Raw genomic sequence first — 13,908 nt, 5'->3', positions numbered from 1 at the left:
GTGCCAGGCTCAGAGGCGAGGAGCCGCTTGTTAGCTGTCAGACAGGGTCAGCTCTGGATCAGCTGCACACAAGTGATGGGAGCGAGAAGTCACTGTGTGCAGTGCTGATGCCCAGCCCTCATGCTGAGGAAATGCCGTGTCTGGAATTAAATATGCTCTGTCCTTTTAAGCTTGGTGGTTCCACGTCAATCACTGCGGAAATATACTCCATATACTCCCCCTCCTCATCTGTTTGAAAGATCTCTCCACAAAATAGTTTCTCCCCCCTTCCAAAATAGTTCTGGGGTGGTGTCCTACAGTTCATGTCTTCCCTAGGAAGGAGAGAACTTTCCTCTAAATGACCAGAAAAATTGCTAGCTAATCAAAACAGGCACTGCTTCACTCAAATGACTGATTGTAGCACTGGCTCTTGTCCCTTCTCTCACCCCATTAGCTGATCGGGGTCAAACGCTGGGCTCTGAGGCTGCTTCCCCTCTGTCTGGCCAGATGCTGCAGAGGTAGGAAGGAAAGGCTGAAATGAGCAGCCCATCCTGTTGCCGGCAATTGCTCAGGCTGGGGCGACGTTTATCAGGCAAGGAAAGGGCAGAGCAGTCCATGCTTTCACCCTCAGGAGCTTGCCGCACTGCACTTGCAGAGGTTTGCTAGAATACAAAGAGCAGGGAAGCTGGAGCAGTCCAAGCCTCCCCGGGGCTGCGCAAATCTCACCAAGGCCCACGGGTATTTGATGGGGTTATGATCCTGCTCTGACCGGTAAGGTCCCCCCTCCGTGGTGCTATTGATATCCAGACTTGAGCAAAGTCAGCAGAGATACGTCTGCATTTTTGTGCAATGCTGATGAACCTTTAAAAGCAGGAGGGATGGCTTTCTCATGAGAGTGCACGGCTGGTTTAGCGGGTGCACTGCTGCAGACAGGCTGGGAGAGCTTCCCTTTGCAGTGGTAGATGGAAAGCTGCTGCCAGCTGCTGCAGGTCCCCAGTCAGCACTCTGTGCAGCACGTCCACAGCTGAAGGCTGTAGATAAGGGGAGAGTGCTTTGCGATAAGGTTGCTTTTAAAGGAACCATCTCCTGTAGGAGCTTGCAGCACGCTGTGCCTCAGGAAGGGGGGAGGAGGGAAAGGAGAAAGGCCAGAGGAACATGTTCCAGCCTGGCTCCAGACCTCATCATCTGCATTCCCAGCACTCACAGCGAGCCAGGATAGAAACCAAAGGGTTTTTCCATCTTCCTAAAATGGGTTGCATTCTTCCTTCCCTGCCAGCTACTAAAATGACCTTGAAGAGGGCAAGGAGAGGGGTGAAAACCTGTATATGAGAAGCAGCAGGATTGTGTGCTTGCATCTCATCGCTAGCAACATTATTGCCTGGGTCGTTCCTTAGGTTCCCCCGAAGCATTGCTGCACTGTACCCCCACACACTCACGGAAGGCAGCAAAGCAGGACGGAGCTGCAATCTGCTCACTGCTGCATGCTTCCCCCTCTCTCTCATTGTGGATAGGAGAGCTCTCCTTTGGCGTTGCGTGCTGCAAAAGTCAATCTCTTCCCCCTGGCAACGCAAAACACACCTCTCCACTCTCTGGCCCACTTATGCTCTGGGGCCAAAAGCACAGTGAGACCCTGGCTAAGCACAGCAATCTACAGCATTGAAAGTAATCAATCCCCTTCACAGTATACAAGACAACGCTACAAGATGAACGTCTCAGAAAAAGTGACAAGGTATTGCTACCTGACACATTTAAAACTTATCTGACAACAGCCCTTGAAGATGGAACAGACAATTCTGTGCCACACAGACCAGATGATGCAGTGAGCCTTCCCTATCTCTCATTGCTACCATCTCATATCTCAGAAACCCTCTGCATTCCGCTTTCCTCCCACTCTGCTGGCCTTCCTCCTGATTCCTTTTGCATTCCAGAGTTGGACTGGGTCTGCCTTATGTTCAAAACAAAATACAAGTTATGTATTTGGAGGGAAGAGAGCTAAAGGGAAGAGTTCTTATCTGTCCTTCCTCATACCTACAAGCCAGAGGTGATTTAGCAGCGGAAAAAGGTGGTTGGTAAGATGCCTGTGCATCCTGGCGGGATCAGCTTTGGGCAAGTGCTCGAGTGCAGAGGAGCGAGGAGGCTCTGGCACAGGCCAGGCTTGTCTGGGCTCTGGGATGTGCTGTAACAACTTCAGGAAGACTTGTAAGTGTGGTGAATTTAGGGGGATGTTGCATCCTTCTAGCACCGAAAGAGAAGAGCTTTCTCAGTGCCATGGTCACATCGATGTGTCTCATCTCCCCTAGGGACACTCTGCTACGTACACAAATCAGTTAGAGCTGGGCCCAGTAGACAGGACTAGTTTTGGGTGGTGGTGATGAGAAGATGACCAAAAGCTCCTTCTATGTTCACAATCTTTCATTGGCGATCACTGCTGGGCCCTGACAGAAGTCTCTGGACTTTGGCTGCACCTAGTTTGTTTAATTAACTACACAATTTCAGCTTAATTCTTAGTAGCATCAGAAAAGCCAGGTGCACTGTGGGATAAAGTGGAATTAGAGGATGTTTGGGCCATGCATACTGGAGAGGAATTTAATCAACCCTATTTGAGGGACAGCCTTTCCAAACTGGGCTGCAGCGAGACAGAGCAAATCAAGAGGAATTAACACCCGGCAGTTTGCTGGGTGAAAAAAAAAAAAGTATATAAATGAAAAAACACACAAACACAGCTGCTGCATCTTAACTGCTCTCCACCCCCTCTAGGGACTTGAGGAAGAGCAGGCCTGTCAGCTGCTTTAAGGGACATTATCCTCACTGTTTCTTCCCAGTGTTTACAAGGAAGCGCTGTTGCTGCTTGTTTGATTGCTTGTCACTGCCAGCGCACAGAGAGGTTCTGCAGAGTTCACCCTCCACGGGCTCCACCACGCGATGGCTGAGCCAGACCTAACGTGATCCTGGGCAAGGGCAGACCTAACGTGACACCATCCTCTGCTGTGCTCATCTACCTCAGTGACCCCAAGTCAGCAGGTCACAGGAGAGGAATTAGATACATCACAGAATGAGAAGATAAAGATATATATGTCCCACTTTGGTTTAGGGCTCTGTTTCTACAGAAGAGTAGAACTGTGTTCCCTGGCCCTGGAGAGTGCTGAGCAGAGAAGTAGATGTTTATGTGGGATTGCTCAGGGTCTATGTCAGAGCAGATCCCAGACCCAATGGCACCTCAGAAGCGTGAATGAACTGCAGCTGTTTAAGATCTGTGAGGTGACTACATTATTATCTTTGTTGTATGGAAAAGAACATTGTGGTACTCCAGGCATGTGGCTTATCCTAAACCCAGAAGGAAGCCAGAGGAATAATTCTGGTGTTTCTGTTTTCAGATCACAACTCTTACTTTCTTTTTCCAGCTGTCACAAAAGCAGAACATTTCCGAAGACTGGGCTCTCCCCGATTTCTGGCTTCTCCCTCATAAATACTGGATGAGCAAACGGCAAAGATAAAATCACCAGCAGCTCAGCAGGGAACTGCCTGCTACACGGCCATGCCAAGGTACATAGGGCAACCATTGCCATTTTACATTGTCAGGGAAAATAATTTCCTCCTTAGATTAAAAAGCCAAAGAGCAGAGTCTTCATTCCCCTTTCCGTCCGTACACCCAGCGCGCGTCCCTGGCAGCGCTGCTGAGTCACGCTGGGACTTACTCCAGAGCCTTGGGCTGCTCTGCGCTGCGGGACCAATGTGCCATCAGTCCATGAGGAAAAGCTCCAAACAAGGGGCCACAAAGAAATGTTTTTCTCAGCTTCTGTGATTAAAAAAATCCAGTCACTGGGCACTGATTGGGCAATGGGGGAAGTATAACTCAGATTTATCTGAAAGCATCAAAAAAGTAAAGCACTTTTACTTTCTTGAACATAAGAGAACCACAGCGGGTAAGGTGGCAGCACAGTGAGCTTGGGCTGAAGATTTTTGTTCTGAAGTTTATCTTTAGTCTGCAAGGAATTTGCATGTGTCACTAGACTAAAATACTGTACGTGCGGTGCAACTCACTTCAGAAGTGCCAGGGAAAGGAGAGTGGGCATATTAATGAAAAGCATGGCAATTACCCTACTTTCTTCAATTTTATGGCACATTCTTGTTGAGGAACTTCTGGCCAGGCATTATCCAGCTCACAGGTAGCAGCTGCTGTTCTGCAGGACTTCTTGCATACGGAGGGGAGAAGACACAAGGGAGGACTAGTTACCAGAATATCTATTGCCATGTGGGAGTAGAGAAGGTAACAGACGCTGGAAGAAAAGAGAAGAAGGGGACAGGCGTTCCTTGGAACAAAAAACTGGGGTGAAGATCAGCACCATCAACACCACTTTGGAATTGTTCCTGGTGAAGTCATGCTGAATGAAATGAATAAAAAAAATTCATGTACTAAGGTCACAGATGTACTTCCAAGTCCTTTTCCAAGAAAGTAATAAGGAAATTTTTGCCATCTATTGCAAAGATATTTCAGAAATATTTTCCATTCTAATGTGACTCTGTGAATGTGGAAATTGTCTCACCCGTTCCTCTAGTCCCTGGGGTATTCCTGTTTAATCAGAACTGGGAGAGGGAGGAGTTAAAGTAGAAGAGGAAGCTTAAAAATATGCATCCTTATGAGAAAAGCAAGAATAAAATGTCATCTCTCAGCTGTGAAAAAGTTACCACATTGATTTCTGCTTCATAAAAATGAGGTTAAGTTGAATGCATTAAGCTGGCAAACTGGATAATTGCATGTCCTGAAACTGTCTTCGAAACAGCTCTTTTCACAGCAGTGCTCAGAAAATAACTTCATCAATAAGGCTCTTGCCCACTAAACCTTCGCACCTCCCTGTGCCTTGCTCAGGAGTGAAGTTTGTCCTTCCCCAGAAAGACAACTTCTTCCTTTCAGTACAAACTAGTAGAGAAAGTAAGGCTGGTTTGCATTACATCAGCATATTTCTTGCAAGAAGAAAAGAGGGTGAAAAGCAAACATGTTCTCAGGGCTGGGCTTTCCAGCTCCGGTTGCCCACACATGGTGTGCTGCAGAGAGTCTTGCACTGTGCCTGGCAACTTTTTCTCCGGAGTGGAAGTGAGAACTGCTCAGAGCCAAAGCCTGGCCTTGGGTTTTGCTGCCCTGCAGAGGAACTTTCCTTCCATCCTTCTTTCCCCAGTCTGTCTCAGCAGGGCCAGGCCATTCCAGCCTGCCGAGCCCTCGTGCAGCCCCGTCCTGCCCTTCTGCATGGCTCACAACGCCCTTTTCCCCTTCCTCCGTGCACAGAACCTTGGAAAGGCAAGCGCTTCCATTCAGCTACCTTGTTTGCACTGCAAAGCATACGAATTCTTCAACTCACAGAATTATCTAGTGGTGGTGCTGGAGCCTGAGGTCTGAACACTGCATGCCATCCTACTGGGCTTTGTCTGGGAGAGGGATTCAGGTTTCTGCTCTGCCTTGAGCTCCACAACACAACAGCACTTGCCACATGGTTTTGTGTCTGCAGACAGGGAGGTGTACTGATAACTGATTGTTCTGACCCACCATCCCCATCCACCTACTAGAATAAAATGGACCGGGTAGGTACCCGCTGCCGTGGATTCCTCTGGTGTCCGGTGGTGCCTCAGAGGGCCCAGCAGCTTCGAGGGGGAAGACAAGCAAAGCAATCCAGACAGAAGAAACCACACACATATCTAAAGAGTTGTTCAGATACAGATTCTTTTCCAGAATCCAAGCCCTTAATTATGGCAGTGAGTGGGGTATTTTTCTTCTCCCGCTGGCAGAGCTTTGCTGTCCCTTCCACTCCAGCTCCAGCACGAGCAGCTGTTCGGGTCCCCACCTGGCGCTTGCCCAAGCACTGGCTCAGAGCACAGGAGGATGCTCTGTGGGAGACGAAGTAACCGACTTCAGTCTCTCGGCAAAAAGCAACACCACACTGCCATCCTCTTTCTAACACTCAAAAATCCCCTTTTCTTCCTTCCCCACTAACCAAGTTGAATTTTTTTTTTCCATGGTCCTATTTGGGCCAAGCTCATGCTTCATTCACACAACTCACGGATTTGGCACGTTCCTTTCCAACCCTGTCTTGCTACATATAAAAAATGAGCTGAGGAAATGCTGTTCTCTTCAGCTACCTCATTAAGGTTTTTCACTAGATATGAATGCAATCAATAGTGCCTTCCTGGAAGAAGCTTCAACAAGAGGAGCAATTAATTTGCTACCACTTGCCACTGTGCCTTGGAGACACTGGCCTTAAAGTACAGAGTGAGTTTGGCAGAACATGCTTCCCATACTGCTAAAAGACAAAAACCAGACTTGGCGTTGGATCAGCAACCCAAATGGTAACAGGATCTCCCATGGAATGGCTTCAAAAGCTCTATTGGCTGTCCCTAACGTCACCACTATCTTTTCCTTAAGCTTTGCAGTCAGAGCACAGGGTCGTCAAGACCCCTCTTTCTGTTCGAACATACTTCATATAGGTCACAACACCTTGTATGTCACCTATATGGCAGCAACACGGCAGGCTGTGTCGATACGCTGTGGGCCTGGGGCCCATATATCGCTGGAGCACGCCCCACCACAAGAGTGTGTAGCCTCCGTGATATTGCATCTCAGAAAAGAACACTGATTGCAGGAGGAATCCTCACACATTTCTCCTTTGAGGACCCTCTGTTATTGTATCACCACAGCAATAATAAAGCCTGCCAGAAATCCCCCTCCAAAAACAATGGCCTGAAGAAAAATGACAAGCGGCTGGCAAGATATGGGCACAGAGCTGCAGGCAGCTGGTGCTGGCAGAGAAATACAGAGACGTGAGCTCCCCAAAAGGCAAACCCACCACCACGTCCAGTGAAGGGACACGTAAGGAGCAGGCTAGAGGAGTCTGAGGGAAGAGAAAAGCAAAAGGCTGGAGCAGCGACCAGCTATCACAGCGATTAGACATCATCAGGAGAGCAGCCCAACTCTTTTCAAAAGCTTTAGAAAACCCCAGACTGACGGCCTTTGTGATACAGAGAACCAGAGGATGAGCACAGGCAAGATCCCTTATTATTAATAACATGCCTTACACCCTGGTCAGTGGGCCTTTCAGTCCAGATGTGGGGGGAATTTAACCCCCTTGCTGCAGCTATGGGGAGCCTGAGGCTCACCAAGGCCAGTCCCCCAGCTGATTTTGTCACACAGCCACCTGTCTACGCACAACAGATTAGAGAAAAAGCATCCACGAGAGAGCAAATGCCTTTCAGTTGCTACATGCTGGATCTGAACTACTGACCTAGAGACAAATGGCTCCATGCCCTAATCCCAAGCCCTCAAGCCACCGATTCCCCCTATCATACCATCCTGGTGACAGAAGACACATTAAGCACTGCCAGAAGGTGACTGTAAAAAAATGAAAGGCTTTTTCCTTTTTATGGCAACCCCCGTAGCTGCGCAGCTATTCAAATATTTGCCTGGCTCCTTATAATTCATTATAACCCATTTTTTATGGTATTCTCTTTGAAACTGTATTCCCATTGCCCAGGTGGGAAACTTCATTTGCATTGTAGCACTAGAACTTCCTGTTAAAGAGAAATTCTACCAGAAAACTTTCTCAGGTTTCTTTCTTCTGAAAGATAATATGGCACAGGGCAGGGGATGGATCACTTGCCTGTGGGCAACTGAGGGAAAACGCAACATCTGTACAGGAATGGAAAACATCTGTTTCCTTCTGTTGGCTATCCTCCCTCTGAAAGGATATTACGCTGCACAAGTGAAAACTGTTCAACGAAAAAGGCTGTGGTGAAACCTCCAACGACCTTCTCATACATGAACGAGAGTTTTTTGCCATTGATTTCAGTGTAGCTGGGATTTTCCCTACAAGGAAAAGATGCTCGAGCTTTGGGTCACTTTGTGCAGTGAGAACGAAAATTACTGTAACTTGCATGACGGTTCTAATAAGCTCCAGTAATGACATTAAAGACAGAAGCTTGATAATGCTGCCTTCAGAAATGAGGTAATGCAAATTTAGGAAGAAACTCAGCCCATTCTCCCCCTCCCTGCCACATTACCAGTGTTTGTTGAGCCTGATTTTACTCAAGGGTGGCCAGAGGTTTTAATGAGTTACTCTCGTGGGTCTGCCTCGCTATTTAACATGACAGAATTGCAGATCATATCGATAAAAAATCTGCTAAGCTATTTTGAACTGCTTATGGAATGGGACCTTGCTGTGCTGCTTGAGAATAATCATTTTGCCGAGCTCCTCCCCTCTCAGGATCTAGTTATGGATTTGGCCTAACATTACATCCCCCAGGCCGCTAGCCACGTTATTTTAATTTAATTTAAGGAAGGCTACAAATGGGTCAGAAAAAAATGAGGGAATTAGCTGTTCAAATCCAATAGAAAATCAATTGGGAGCCATATTCTCACAGTCTTTGGAAGTTCTCTCCTAGTCCTTCCACATGGGTCTTGTAGCCTTTGAATCAATGCTCTGAATATCTCTGAATCTGCTTAAAAGTGAAGTCATCCTTCAGGTGATGTAATCTGAGCCCAGCAACGGACCTGAGAAGATGCATTCCCTCAGTTCTACAACTTCTGTGTAATATGGAAAGTCAGGGGAAGAAAAGGACAGCATTCGGGAAAGTTTTCATTGATGTAATAGTTTGAAAATCACCTTTTCTTCAGGTTTCAGTTGCAAAAATTGAAAACTATATTTTTTCTGACAAAAATCTGAAAAAATCCTCTCCTGATAATGTTATCATTGTGCTATGTATCAAACCCAGTTAGTTCCTTTCCTTCCCATCACGAGCCCTTATATAGATCCTGAAATAAAAATATTTTATCTTAGCGTATGCGCTATTTCAAAACCAGTTTATAGGAGTAGGATTTCACTGTTGTGCCAATAAATGTTTCTTGTTCATAAGTCAAAATAGTTTGATCTTAAATGTAAGTTACTGCGTCCTGGCACCAAACACAGGGGGAGATGCTGTGCAGAAAATAGTGAAAGCTCAGCAAATCAATCTTAAGAAAAAAAAAATGCAATCATTTTTGCCTGTGAAAACCTGAAGAGTTTTTTTTGTCTAACACTCACAACCTGAACTGCATTGGTTCATTTTGATTGAGTATACGGATTACATGGTATTATTCTGCTTTTGCTCTTGCTGCTGGGTGACCTTTGCTGAGGTTTGTAGTGTGTTAATGTTCAGAGTCTGCTTTTGTTTGACGAGTTCCTCAGAGAAGACCCAATTCTCTGGCTCCGTGAGCGACAACGTGCCTCTGCGTTCACACGGTCAAGAACCACAGACCGGCCCAGACACCCTGAAGAGCTGCTGGGGTGGTTCGAAGGCCGAGATGACGAGAGCTTCCACGGGTATGACCACGGTGTGACCAGGGTGCGCAAGTTCATTGCAAACCAGGCAGCGCAGCTCCAGCCACAGACCACGCCAGCCCTCTTGGGTCTCTGCTTACGGACTGGCTAACTACCGCACTCTGAAGTTTACCATACGATATTCAGGCAAGGTTGGCTCAAGCCAGCGCGAGTGTGCCTTCCTACATTGCAATCGAGCTTCCTACTGCAGGGTAGATACAGCAGACACTTCAAAAAGACTCTATTTATATTCTGCCCTACTGGTAAATTCATTCGTTGGACCACTCATGCAAAATGGATAATGCAAATGAAACTGTTACATTTGGAATTAAGCTTATTTTCGTACTCCAGTGAACAGGAGAACATTAGACTGTTTTTCTTTCTTTCTTTTTTTTTTTTTCTTTAGGGTGTTTGCCCAGCTGTAGCGCCCAGAGCTCTTGTTTCAGAGCTGGGGAGGATGTCAGACCATCCTGCTGCTGAGCCACAACGGTGCAGGCACTTCAAACCACTTGCTCTTGAGCCCACAGCCTCACGAGTAGCGTTGATGTGGAACGGATGAGTGGCTGGCTGCTTTACAGCATTGCAGCCTCGGAGAAGGCTGCTCTCCTCACTGCAGGGTGAGTGATAAATTCATGCAGAGCATGGACAATTGCAGGGGAAGAAACGGAGAGGCTCAGGGTGAACTCGGGAAGTAGCCACTTATCCCTGTACTCACTCAGAGTTACACTAAAGCACAGACGTAATGTTCACCTAGGAGGCAGAGGGAGGAGATTAACATCTCTCTGTGTACTCAATCCCCTTCTACTCCTTGTACAGGACGCATAGTCTCAGCACTAGTCATAAGGAAGGAGCTAAGTTTCCCACGGCATCAGTTTATCTGCAAAGAGCCTATGAGAGAAGGAAACTACCAAGCATATGAGGCATAGGGTGGGATAGTGTGGGGAGCAAAGGAGACTCGAAGTTTTCAGCAATCCTCTCTCCCAACAGTTCTCTAGCCCTTTTGTAAACCCAGAGTAAGTCTAGTGCAACACTGCTCCATCCTACAGGAACTAACACTTCTAGATCACCACTGCTGATTGGTGCAGTTAGGAAAGATGAACGTGAACTTCCAGAGATGGATCATCTGCAGGCACTTCAAAGAGGAAAAAAGAACTGTCAGTGTGGTTCCAGTGAGCACAACCATTTACTTCCAGACAAAGATGAAGCAGCACTTCTCTCCCCCATCTCCTCATTGCTTTGTGGTGTGCACTGACTGCACCAACGACAAGGATCGACCCTTCTCTCTGCATCCCTCCCCCATTTGAGAAGGTGGAAAACCTCCCAGCATCATACTCTCTCTGGGAAACTGCTGCTTGGGTTAAGCCCTGTTTGAAAAAACGACTATCATGTTTGCTCTGCTGGGCTCTGCAATGCATAACAGCGTCTGCATTGCAGTGTCAAACTGCAATCCAACACCATCTGTCTCTTCCACTTGCAGCACTGCATCACTTCAGGGACTCTGTTCTTCGGGAGATCCAGAGAGTGCCCGGCTGTGCTGTCCCCTGGTACCCATGACAGGCAGCAAAAGGGAAAAATACCCCACCGATTCGTGTTAGAGCACTGAAACTGGAAATGGCTGCTCAGTGAAACAGTATGCAAAGCGAGGCGGGAAAAGGGTGCTGATTTGCTTTGACTTCATTATTTTTTAAAACAAGTTCAGTACACTCAACAGCAAATATACTTAAATCCTTTTCAGCCACCTTATGGAAAGTAAGTCACGGAGCAGAGACAAGCAAGCACGGAGCTCTGCGCTGCTGGGGCTACATGTAAATCTGTATGAAGGAGCTACTTGAACACCAGCCTAAGCCACCAACTCGCCTTTCCCGAGCGTGCCCAGATTAGAGGACAACGGACGTGGAGATATTTCATTGCTCTGCTCAGTCTCTGACTTACTGAGTCACACTGAGAAAGACACTTTTGCTTTATTTATCTCCATCTCTCTATGCACTTCCTGCCTGTCGTGTTATGAAGCAAATTAACCTCATAGTGAATTCTTCAGGGCTGTAGCCATCTCTCCCTATACATCCATAGAGCACCTTGCACAATGTCATCCCAAACTTCAGCAAGGCATCATGCTCTGCTCTAAGTGAAGCATTCGCAAATTATAACGCCACAAAGATGAAGCCTGAAATTTGTAAAGTATGCACCAGTGCTCTCCCTCTGAGTCTGTGATGCCGGGAGGAGGAAACGCTTCAGCTCTATCATGAATTAGCGTTCCGACAGCTGGGTGCAATCTAGCCATGACTTGCATGGCTGCTTTCCCTTCACGTTCCCAGGAGCACACTCTGCATTAGATCATGCTCTGCATCAGGCTCTGCTCCAAAGCAGGGGAGAAAGTACAGGGAGGAAGACGAAATTGCCTTGACCAGCTTTCCTTGTCCTGAAAATATGCTCCTGCCATGTGGAGAAAGCTGCAGGGAGCTTCCTCTCTGCTTTGGGGAGCACGAAGACAGGAAAAAATAACTAATCGTCAAGCTACTTGTAAGGTTGTGGCTTTGCTCACGTTAGACCTGACAACTCACTCTGAGTATTGGAACTCCCCTGGAAACAGCACAGGAGTTCCTCTTGCTTTTCACCAGACCTTTATGTCTTTAAACAGACGCTATTTGTCTGCAGAGATTTTTTTCTTCTTTCCTTTTCCCCTTAACACAGTGTTGGAGAATTTAGAAAGCAAGAAAGTTATAAATACATCACCAAGCCATTTATTCAAGAGATAAGCATGTAAAAGAAGATGATGCTTGGGTAAACAAATGCCACAGGTTCTGAAAATGGTCTGTCTCTAGACCAGCTGTTCTTGGACATTTTGGGGTTCTGAGAGGACAAGACCCCGGTGTCTGGCTAACTGCTCCCCTCCCAGGCAGCTCTGCTTACTTTCATTCCAGCCCACGCATCATCTCCACAAATTATACGTATTATGATCGTGAAGCAGATAGTACAGCCTCAAGCGACTATGTAACAATATGCTGAAGGCCCTCTCGGGAACCTGCTAAAAGCAAAGCATTAGACTCAAGACACAATTCTTTAGCGTTCACACTGGGATGAAGTAGGAGAATGGGCATTCAAAGAAAGCACTTTTGTGTAATAGCGGCATAAGTGGAGAAAAGATTTAGGATGCAAGTGCATCACAGGCTGTGCTCACCTCCTCCCACTGGTGAATATAGCGGATGAGCCGGGAGAGCCGCAGCAGTCGCAGGAGGCTGAGGATCTTCGTGAAGCGCACGATGCGCAGCGCCCGGGCTGTCTTGTACACCTCCGAATCAATGCGGGTCTCAACAATCAGGAAGATATAGTCCACGGGGATGGAGGAGATAAAATCCACCACAAACCAGCTCTTCAGGTACTTCATCTTGATCCTCTGCGGGTCTAGGATGATTTCGGTGTTGTCCTCCACCACAATGCCTGTTCGGAAGTTGAGGACAAGGTCGATGAGGAAGAATGTGTCCGAAACCACATTGAAGACAATCCATGGCGTGGTGTTTTCGTCCTTGAAGAAAGTGATGCCCACAGGGATGATGATCAGGTTCCCTACCATCAGGAGCAGCATGGTCAAATCCCAGTAAAACCTGGACAGCAAGACAGACATGTGAGATGAGCTACAGAGTGGGAGATCAGGGTGCCCAGGTCAACAGCACTAATGTGCTTTATACATCTCTATTGTCATTCATTCCCTACGCTCTGCTTGTCCTTCTGATGTACTCAGAGTGCACCAGCTGCTAATGAGGTACTTAATATCAAAGGAACACCCATCTTCTGATGGAATTGGGTACATGGCTGGACATGGCCACTTGAAAACTTTGACAGGGACTTCAGAGCCACCCAAGAGACTGACATTCTGCAATTACCACAGTGCCTGTTAGGTGGAAGGACAGAGAACAAGTATTTGGAAGGTCTCAAAGTTTGTAGGCCAATAAAGCCATTTGCGGTCAAAATCATCAGGCTTGCTCCTGCTGCCTGCTCCTTCCTTAGAATTTGCTAGCACTGATAGCATTGGGATCAGGATGGAACTGGAGACCATGCTGTGACCTACAGTGTTCAGTTTAGATTTCTTGCGGAGCCAAGCTTACACTGAGCCTGGACTTGAGGAGGTTAGTCCACACTCTATAGACTCCTGTGTGGTACAGAAATGATCGATAAAGCTTGGAGTCATGTGCCTGGAAATATCTATTTCATTTCTAAAGTAAGCAATGACAACATTTAACTATTGTTCCATGAAGCACACTCTCCAAGAAGCTTATCTTCACTTTAGTGACAAGTCCATGTTATTCAGTGGGCCTTACAACATTCATTTTTGATTTTGAAGACACACATAGACTGAATTCAGTTCCTTATTAATTTGTTGGGGATTTTTTAAAGATTTTCCCTGGGTTTTAGTGTAAAAGATACACAGTCACATTATGGTGCCTCAGTTCACCTAGAGTAAGGACTACAATTTTTTTTCTGGGTCTCAGTCTTTGTTGAGGAAAGGAGAAAGAAGCCTCATTGCCCCACAGAGTCAATGGTGCTCCCATCCCCTCCAAAAGTTTCACACACCAATGTACTGTGGTTTCACTTT

General features: G+C 46.9%; 1 protein-coding gene across 1 annotated transcript in view; it reads right to left on the bottom strand.

Annotated features, from left to right (window-relative positions):
• The window catches only part of HCN4 (hyperpolarization activated cyclic nucleotide gated potassium channel 4), a 92,720-nt gene that overhangs the window by 51,872 nt on the left and 26,940 nt on the right, over positions 1–13,908 (bottom strand). Inside the window, exon 2 of the mRNA XM_080350900.1 lies at positions 12,496–12,919. Coding sequence (XP_080207026.1) covers positions 12,496–12,919 — 424 coding nt within the window. The remainder of the gene's footprint in view (positions 1–12,495; positions 12,920–13,908) is intronic.

The sequence above is a fragment of the Nesoenas mayeri genome (assembly GCF_963082525.1).
Source record: "Nesoenas mayeri genome assembly, chromosome: 11".
Taxonomy (NCBI): domain Eukaryota; kingdom Metazoa; phylum Chordata; class Aves; order Columbiformes; family Columbidae; genus Nesoenas; species Nesoenas mayeri.
This window is presented reverse-complemented; position numbering and strand designations above follow the sequence as displayed.